Source organism: Rissa tridactyla, chromosome 3, assembly GCF_028500815.1.
Source record: "Rissa tridactyla isolate bRisTri1 chromosome 3, bRisTri1.patW.cur.20221130, whole genome shotgun sequence".
Classification (NCBI taxonomy): Eukaryota; Metazoa; Chordata; class Aves; order Charadriiformes; family Laridae; genus Rissa; species Rissa tridactyla.
Window position 1 is genome coordinate 10940597 of NC_071468.1, and position 10224 is coordinate 10950820.

General features: G+C 49.1%; 1 protein-coding gene across 1 annotated transcript; it reads right to left on the reverse strand.

Moving 5' to 3' along the window:
- Positions 1-275: 275 nt before the first annotated feature.
- Positions 276-2849, reverse strand: LOC128907330 (cystatin-like). Its single transcript, XM_054196062.1, has 3 exons — positions 2552-2849; positions 1826-1939; positions 276-695 (listed from the first exon to the last, which is right to left on the reverse strand). The coding sequence occupies exons 1-3, from the start codon at positions 2783-2785 to the stop codon at positions 618-620; spliced, it is 426 nt and encodes a 141-aa protein (XP_054052037.1). The 5' UTR covers positions 2786-2849; the 3' UTR covers positions 276-617.
- Positions 2850-10224: the final 7375 nt, after the last annotated feature.

The window sequence follows — 10224 nt, forward strand, 5'->3', positions numbered from 1 at the left end:
AATCACCACCTTAGTAGAAGCTTTGGCTAATCCTCCCAAGATGAAGGGCTGCACACCACAGTCTTTTTCAAAAGCAGATTGTTTCTTCAGTCAAAACAACCAAGGACTTCCATCCCTTATTCAAGGCCAGGGAGGCAGCATTTATCTCCCCTGTGATCAGGGCCCCACATACCTTCTCATCCCATTCTTTAGGCATGATAGACTAGGTCATAGACAAAAGCAAACCCTCCCTCCAAGACAGCACACATTCAAAGAAAAGCCACACATCACAGCAATTATTAATGAAGTTTTCATGTTTACATTAGTCACTTAACAGGGAAACCAAGTGTTTTTTTTTTTTTTTTTTAAATCAGCATTCTGATGTTGGAGTTACTTTATTGGGAAAGCTGTAGGAAGACCAAAACAGCTGCTCTAAAATGCAGTTACAAAGAATAAAGTTGAGATCATACTGTACTTTAGAGGAAAGTTACATAGTTTAACTTGCATAGCACAAGCATACCTAAGTATTTGAGTTAACAGGCATTGATAAAGCCCATCTCAATTTGTGTTATTGCTTTTTTTTTTTTCTTTTAAATCTGAGCAACTGGTTGCTGGTCTCCGCTGGAACCAAGGTAGGCTTACTGGCAGTTACTCTCCAGTAGTTTGATTTGGTTTAGCCAAGGAACAGTGTACACTACGAAGTTGCAAATGGTGTGCTAAGGAGAGAAAGAAAAAAGCAGTTATCAGATTAAGAGCATAGAACAGTGTCGTTGACCATTGTTCTACACTGATTTAGTACCCCACATGATCCAGAACATATGCCACTTCTGTGGCACTCTAGATTTGCACTCTCCTGACACAGACTCTAGAACACCACCCTTCTTAGTACCTGCTCGAGATGAATCATTTCTCCTAAACACCAAGAGAGAAGCTGAGCAGTCAGCACTTCTGAAGATCTGGTTACTTTCTTTACCCAGTCACACAAAGGAAAGTTTTCAGCACAGGTAATACTCCAATATAAGCTCTCAGGCACAGGTGAGCGCACCTGCACAGCTAATCCGTATGTACACATGTTAAACCACTGCCGCTGTCGTAATGGTACACACAAGCTTCTAGCTGGGTGCTTAATGGATCGCTTGTGTGCAGTTACACTTCTCATACATGCAGGCAGAAAGGGCGTGTACACAGAGAAGTTAAGCCAATCACTACAATTAATACAAGTAATGAAGTACTAGAGAAGAACTAGACTCAGGCCAGATCAAGGTAGATGTATTTAGGGCTCTCACCTGAAAAGCTAAAGTACTCCTTTCAGAGCATTGCTATTAGACAAGACTCCCACGTGACAGCTTGGTGGACACAGAGAACAGGAGTAATCTGCCTCCTGTGATCAGTGCTTAGCCCAAAGCACTAGTCACAGTAATCCAAGTCCCCCAGGAAAGTGTGTCAAGTCAAGCATGTTTACATCACCACAGGACAGGGGGAGTGAGAATAATATGGGGACACTGGACTGAGAGCCAGGAGACCTGTAGGCCTAGCAGAGTTTCCTTCACATATCCTTGTGATACAGATCATGAACGCCTTTTTAAGAGGACTGAGGCACAGTCCTCCATGCACTACAGCCTCAGATCCCCACTTGCAGAACAGGCTAAGAGGCCCTGCCTTCTCTGTCACCATCATCTGGCAAGACAAGTTCTGCAAGGGCAGCATCTTGTTAAGTTTAAAGGCATGAGGTCTCTGATCTTGGCTGGGGCAGACAGGAGACACCGCCCATACCTCTCTGTACTAAGGCAGCCAGAGGGAAGGGGTTGGAAACCCAGGGGCCAGCACACTGTGCTCTGGATCCTACCTTAGCCATCTGCGGTGCATCATGGAAAGCGCAGCTCTGGAGATCATTTGCTGGCTTGGGGCAAGTTGTCCGGCCAACCTCAACTTCTATTGTGTACTTGATTCCAGCCACAATCTGCAACAAAACAAGGGGGCAGAAGCAGCTTTATTTGCAGCACATACAGAAGGGCTCTCTGGTGAGAGAAGCCTAGCAGAAAGGCAGACAGTCTTCTGGTTACACGATGGAAAACGGACTCCAAAAGCACAGAGAGGATCGCATGTGGCGACCTCCACAGAAGAGGCACTTGGCACCCTTCCAAAAACAGGAAACCCAATCCAAGTAAACAAGTCTCACAGGGCAGCTGCCTTAGTCAGTAAACAGAGACATGTGTTAACCCATCAGCAACATGAGGAAGTTACTGGCTTCTTCAGCAACACACAGCCCCCACGGGCACTCAGCCTGGTAGGACCCAAGCTATAAATAAAAAAAAAAAAGGACCCTTATTCACCTTCTGTAGGGGGGAAAAAAAGAAAAAAAAAAAAGGACAACAAAACCAGCTTTAACAACCCCTCAAGCCTCAGGCCGGCTCTTTCTTCATGGAAACCCCACAGGCCCCATTCTCAGCCGCTCCCCGGAGGGTGCCAGGGCCGGCACTAACCCCACCACCACACCCCCCCCCCCCCCACGTCGGCCGCCGCCGTTTCCAAGCCCGTCCCGGCGAGGGGCCGTGCCGCCCCGGGCACCCACCTGCCTCTTGGCGCTGATGATCCGCACCACCCGGCTGGAGTACATGTCGTTGCTGGCCCTGTTGTACTCCGCCATGGCGAACTCCAAGGCCCGCTGCAGGCCCTCGTCGTTGTTGGCATCGTCGATGGTCACCGGGGCCCCCACGAGCCGCGGGCGGTCCTGGGCGCCCACCACGGCGCCGACGAGCAGCAGGGCAGCGGCCAGCAGCATCAAGCAACCCTTCTCTCCCGCCATGGCTGCGCACTCTATCACCACCCCACGGCGGCCGCCGCCATTTTAAGGCCGGCGGAGCGGGGCGGGGCGGGGCGGGGCGGGGCGGGGCGGGGCGGGGCGGGGCGGGCGGCGGCCTCGGCCCAAAACACACCGTCCCGGCCCGCCCGCTCCCTCCCTCCGGCCCGCAGCCCCGCGTCCCCCTATGGGTGGGCGGTGTCAGCTGCTCGTCCGCAGACAGGGCTTTGCACCCTCAGGCTTTCTGGGGAGCAGCCCGAGTGCCGGGCTCATGGCTGCCTCATGGTTGCCTGGCACAAGGCTTCCCGGTGAGGGGACTCGGGGTGCCCCGGGACAGGCTTTAGGGTCGGGCAAGGTGCCTGACCAGAAGCTCCCCTCTGAAGTCCCGCCTGGTGCTGCTTTCTCTTCAAAGGCCAGCGCTGTGAGGGGTAGAGGGTTTTGGTAACCCCTGAAACCTCTCTGCCCTGGGGGAAAAAGGCCTGTGCCTCAGAGCCATCTTTGCTTGTGGAAACACACTCCGTGTCCCCTGTCCTGTCCCTCGGGGAGGGGACGGGAGGTAGGTGAGGACATGGCACCGCCGTTAACGCTGCCCACGGCCCTCCGCGGGGCTACAAGTGGAGGAGGATGTTTTCCTGCACAGGTCTGGGAAGTTGGAGACTTTTTCCAGGCTCTGCCTCCTCCTGGGTTATTCTAGCACTTATTTCCCTCTGCTGCAGAGGGGAAAATAAAAACCACAGAGCATTTTAAGCTACAAATGTGGCTCCCTGCACAAAACACCACATGTCATTTCCTATATCTGCGTCCGCAGCGTTGGTGTTGCCTCATCTACACTAATTGCTCTGACGACGGTCAGCGGGACGTCTGTGGCAGAGGGGGCTTCCCAGACACATCCCTTCACTTCCCGCCACCTCTCCTAACCACGAGCCTCTCTGCCCCCATCCCGTCAGGAATTCTAAGTTTGGAAAGACAGGACCTCACAGAGCACGAGGGAGCCAGCTCAAGTGAGACTTCAGGGCCCCATGGAGCTGTTAGATGAAGAGAAGGCGACGTTTTGTGCCTGAATATCGGCAGCAGGCCTCGTCATGGGAAGGAAAGGGGGCTTGGAAAGGCCGCCCACAGGCTAGCGATATCCAGCATGAGAGTTATCACGGGGAAAATCCCCGCGCTTGGCATCAAGCTCTGCAACTAATCCAACAGTGACGGGGCACTGGGGTAGTTTTTACAGCTAGAGAAAAGCATGAGCACCACCGAAAGCACCAGAGAGGGGACGGAGACGTGGGTACTGGGAGGTGAGCCAGAGCTGCTAGCGGCTGCGGGAGCCTGTCTCCATTTGTCTTTTCCCTAACTGGCCTTGGATGCAGGCTGGAGCAGTTTAAAACTCAAGGTTAGAGCTCGCCAAGTGCCTTCAGAGGCGAAGGCTGTGTTTTGCACTGTCAGTGACTGCTGCCGACAGCCGGCACTGGCCTGAATCAGTCACTGCACCTCCAACGTACCCACCAGGTCTCTTCCCACCGCCCTGTGCTGACCCTGCCAGCTCAGGCCTTCACCAAGCGGTGCCCCAGCTCCCAGCCACTGGAGATGGTCACCAGCCCCACACGGCACATGCAGGGATCTGTGCCTCACACTACCGCCCAAGGGAAGCCCTGCGAGAGGGAACACCGGTGCCTTTGGGATTCGGGGAGCTTTCACCTTGCAGGCAAGCAAGCAAGCAAAGTCTTAGAGCTGCTTGGGTCACCTCATTGGAATTAAGGTATCCAGTGTGGCTTAAACTCACACCGGCAGGCAGCAAGTCAGCTCTCGGTACAGTCCTGGTGATCTTGTGGTTATTTTTGCAAGTGGACATTGTGAGAGGTACAGGATGACACAGCTGCACTCCCTCTCGCCTCTGCTCCCGACACCACAGCATGCCCATTCGGCCAGCCCTGTTCTGCCTCCAGCCCTCACCCAGGGTTTCAGCTTCTTCTCACATGCCAGACTGTCACTGGCCCAATGAACAACTGATGCCACAAAGCCACTCCAGCAGAAAAGACTGAGGAAGCAGAGGAACCTTGATTCAGTAATGTGAGGGGTGGTGACACCTTTTGCAGGAGAAGGTTCATCCTCCCCCTTAGGCAGATCATCTTCTCCAAGACAGGGACCATCTGTGGTGACAGTCTGGAAACAGGTGTGGGAACCTGGGTTTCTTCCCTCCCTGGGAAGTGCCCTATGTACTGGCTCCTCACAGGTGGGGTATTGTCTCTGGAGTTTCAACCGAAAGTTTCATCCTCATCAAACCACTGCCTACAGCTGCCCCAAGCTGCAGCTGAGGCAAAGGAACATTTTCCAAAGAATGATTCCCAACGCCTTCCCACACGCTGCAGACAGGTTTTCCAGAAACACTCCCTGCCCTCCTGCCCACACCACCAACTTTTGAACCTACAGGCAAAGTTTGCATTCAGTTTGAGAGAGGGGGAGAGGTCTCAAAGACTGCAGTTTGCTGGCTACAAGCACCGCATGTCAGGAGACAGCCATCCCATTGCCAGTAGCAGCAGCAGTACCTGGCCTGCCACACCCTGCTTTTTCCCAAAAAAAAGTGCACTGGGCACTTTGACGTTCTATCACTGTGATACTTAAGGTCATTGATGGTCCCCACTTCGAGTTTCTCCCCAGATACAAGTCAAGCCAAGCAAAGGAGTCTGCTGGATTTGCAGCTCAGAAGTCAGCTTGGCCCCTTTGTGCCAAGTATCTTAGCCAGGTGCTAGAGGTCCTGAGTGCCAATGATCCTCGAGCATCAATATAAAAATTCCCTCTTCTTTCCCCTGGTCCTTCTGGATTCCTGCTCCTTCCCACAGAAAACAGAGACATATCTGGAGACCTGGTGGATGCCTGACAGCTTTTTTAACTGTCTGAAAGGAGTTGCATGTTGGTCAATGTCATGTTGTCCTCTCCCGTGGTCATCAACACTTCACTCAGTTGCACACATATAACTGCAGAAAGCAGAGCTGGTCTGTGCCCAGCAGTGTCACACCCTGGAGTTTTTTGGTGCCAGGATTTCTCTTTGTCTTTCCTAACAGATGGACCAATATTTATTCTGCAAAAGGGTGGCTGACAGAGTCCCTCTTTGACACAGTTCATGCCTCACTTCGCTGTGCAGATCAGCTGCCAAAGAGAACTTGCCCTTTGGAATTCCTGGTTCTCCAGCTTGGGCAGTGCCAGATGGACCCTGCAGACCCACAATGAAAACAGAAGCGAGCTGCATTTGTTGACTATGCCAGTCCACGCCACACAAAATCAGGACTTGAACCAAAGCAATTTTGAGAAAAAAAAAAGGCTTGTCAAAAAAATGACGCTCTACAACTGATGAATAAAGGGGACCTGGTTCATGGAATCAAACTGCATTTTGTCATTTTGTTTCTGAAGGGCACAACCATTTTACTCTGTGGGGCACTTTTTAAAAATATAAATAAAACAGAAATTCTCAAATAGCCAGATGACCAAAGGAGCCAGTAATTTAAGGGATATACCAAGCAGCAGGAGTAACATTACAGAAGTTTGTGATACTGTGTGCTATCAGTATAACCAGGAAAAGAGAGTTTTAGCGTTTTCTTACACGGTTGGTTCGACTGCATTTGTGAAATATCTAATGTATTTTCATCTACCTTTTTGTCTATGGTTCAGTTTCACTCAGGACTGGTGGGCTTTTTACGTTACCAAGCATACTTGTTTCTCCAGGTAACTGATACATTCCTTGCCTGTGCTGTTGACATCCCTCATCTCTCTTGTAACGTTCAAAGGAACAGTTACAGACATCTCTATTCGGTAGCTAACTGCAAAGCTCTGGAACAGTGTGACATGTCTTTCAAAGTACAATTAGACAAGGATGGCTGAAAAAGAAGCTAGTCCTTTAATCAAGAATAATAGTTTCTCCTCCGAGCTGAACTCTGAATGACCCTCGAGAGAGTAATTACTGTGATAGAGGCAGGAACAATGGGAAAAGCATGATCGAACATCTGGTTTCAATTTCTCTTAACCGAGGGGCAGCGGGCCAGATCTATGCTGGGGTTAGTGCTTTGCATCCCGCTAAGGGAATCTAGAGCAGCGAAGGGTGGGGTGCTGACACGGTTCCCCCTTCTTCTACCATGCTGTGTAACTAACACAAGGTGATGGAAGGGAGGCGTTTCGTAAAAGGATCGCTTTTGAAGCCTGAAAACCTCTTGAGCAAGATAGTCAGCAGTTTATGAGATGGGGCTGAGAGTGACTCAGTACCAAAGGCAAGGCTGTTTCACTGCTGCTGAAGAGTGCCCTCTGCTTACAGAAATGAACCCATCCCATACCAGCCCACATTCAGTGATGGTGGGAGAAGGAGGGAGACTCTGCCTTCCTTCAAGACCCATGGCCACTTCTGTCTGCTCCCTGCTCTGACATGCAGAAGCATTTTTTTTCAGGAGAGGAATGGAGGCAATGCCGTGACTTGTCCACACAAGGAAAATGAGGGCCCTATCTTCGCTCTCAGCTTCAAAAGGGGGTGTCTCTGAAATCTAGGCAGCCGATTTGAAAGTCCCCAGGGAACCAGGACCACAGCCACAGCTCTTCTGCATGTGTACACACACCTTCACGTGCTGGCAAGCTCTCACCACAAGCTGACAGGGGTGTTTTTTTCTGGATAGACTTCAGCTGAAAAACACCATGTGCGAGGACAGGCTTCAAAAGCACCAAAGGGCTGCTCTGAACATATTTCAGTCCTGGCAGTCCAGCCGGATTAGTAAGGACCCTCCCTCCAGTCCTTGCGAGACACAACCATGCTTCCTTTGCTCTTCACAGTAGCCTGGAAGGAGCTAATGACCGTCTACTTTAAATAAGCTTAGCACTTAGTGCTAAGTGCACCTTTCAGGCAATTGAGTGGGAACAGAGTTATTAGGAAACAGGCCCTCAGTCTAGGTGTTGAGCTCTCTCGAAAGCACGGCCCTAGATTTCTTGGGAACAGAAAAAACCAACAGGAAGAAAGTGCAAGTAGCACTTAGCCCTGTTCAGTCATTGGCAGTTACTTTTAGGCATTAAATGCCAAACAACTCTCAGGATGTATTTCAGTATGGTCAGCGATTATCATGCTGCAGAGAGTGATTCCTGCACAATGGAGGTGAGGTGGGGGAAGCTACCTAGCTCCCTCTTCTGAGCCCCATGCTGCTCATATCACTTGTGGGATGCAGCATCACCCGATTTGAATCCCTTTCCCTTACGCCAATGCAGAAGATAATCTGCCTCTAAGAAATGGGTACTCACATACAAACATCTGCTTTAGTAATTACTGATGTTAATCTGCCTTTGTGCCCACAGGGGAAGGCATTATTGTTTTACAGGCAAGCAGTAAATAAAGTAATTGCCAGCAGAAAAGATGCATTTCAAATAACTGCAAGCAATCAGTTATGGTCAGATTGTGCAACTGAAGCAATGAAGCCACGGTATTGATAGTGAATGCTGATTTAAATGAAGTACTGGTGCGCTTGGGATGTTATAAAAAAAAAAACCTGCACCAGCAGCCTTTTTTTACTCTGAGAAACGTAAATGCTGGCACTGTGATAGCATATATTCAAAATTATCACCAGAGATTTTATGCAACGGTACCCTTTACTGCTGTGTTAGCTTGTATTTATTAAGAATAATTCAGCCATTCCCTTTTCTCTGTATTATTCTTATATATTTGTTTGCCTCAGCTTGCAGGAGACGTAGCTTTACTGCTTAAGATTGATATTCATTAGTTCTTACTAGATGTTTTTTTCTTCACCAGGAATTGTTTGGTTCAGAGCTGACAAGAAAATGAGTTCTGTCCTCGCTCTCCAATCCAATCAGAAACACAAGGCACGTGTTTAAACTTAGTTTCTGAAGAATACCAGTGACTTCATATTGCTAAAAATAAGCCTAAAATTAAGTGTATGGTTGTGTGTTGTGCTGAAACTGCTAGGGTACTGCCCGTTCCTGTCTCTTCCAGCAGCAAGCTCTAAAGTTGTAGTGAAATGTTCAGATGTTTCAACGGAAGTTTGCTTAGTGGAGAAGAAAAGCCAGGCCATAAAGAAGGAGTATGTCTTCAAGTTTGAGCCACAGTCTGCACCCTGCAGCAAACCAAAGTGTAGCAGAGAAGCCTGCAAAGAGTAGAGCTCATTCCCAGGAAGCCCAGAGGGGAAGGTTTCCTATACAGTAGCATGGTGTCCGTGCCGATTTCTCCCACGCTCCCCAGGAGAAGGTCTTTAGTCCAAGGGCTTTAGGACATAACATAAATGTGTGTGTTCACTAAGCATGGTATCACCCCTTAACTATACATATACATATTTATGATGAAGGTCCTTTGTGGGGAGCAAGACTACAAATCCCTAATGCTTGCAAGAACCCACAATTAAAGGGCCATGCAGAACCTCAAGTTTTCGTTGCTTGAAGTGAGCTCCTCTGCTATGTTCCCAGCAGTGCCAGCCCAGCCAGATGCCAGGCTGCTTTGGGTTGCATGGCACTACGCAGACAGACACAACAGTCACAACTTTTTTGGTGGGTTGGTTTTTTTTGTTTCTTTTTTGAAGAGACAACTGTTGTACTGTCAAGTAATTGCAATGATTTCTTGTTGGGAGACAAATCATTGGTGCCCAGCCTGGACGTATTCACAATCCCCATATATGTACAACCTCTGTGCTAGGTTTTGAAGTGGTTATGGTTCCTGTCTGCTCAGCATTGCAGAGCAGCAAATTCTTACTGGTTAAGGCTTTTTTTGGGTATGGGGAAGCAAAACTCTGGTCTATGAAACATCCGAGTGCAGAGAACAGCCTGTTCTCAAGGGGTTGACTTGCCAGCATTGCTTCTCAGTAGAAAGGACTTAAACTGTTTTCTATGTCGAGGTTGTTGGGTTTGAAGCATTGGGAAGGGGCAGGGATGTTTATTATGTTTAACAATTGCAAGAGAGAAATCCTTCGGAAGTCCAGGTAGCTTGCAAATAAAACCAGTCACCCATAGCAGCCAAACTGGGATACTTGGACGCTGAGATTTTTGCCTCAAGAGGGAAGTGAAATTGTGAACAACCCCAGAATTCACACTGCTCTACACATGTACATTCAGCAAAAAGACCATCCCCCTCCAAAACATCAAAGGGCCTTTCAGAAGAGTACACATTTTTATACCTAAATAAGAGTACTGCATCTATTATCATTAATAAACTAATAGATAGAAAGTCCCTACAGTGCATCCTTAGGCCATGCTCCATCCCACAGTTACAATGAGCCATCCTTCAGGTTTCACCAAGCTCAAGCGCACAAGCAAAGACTCACTTTCCGAACAGCACCTTTACTCAAACAAGAATATGGCTGTCAGTTGGTTCGCTCCATTTCAAAAGTTACAGTCATCCAAGCAGGGAGAGAGAAAGCCAGATCACAGCACACAATGCAGCTGATGACACAGAGCTGTAAAATGCCACCAGCACAAATCTTAAA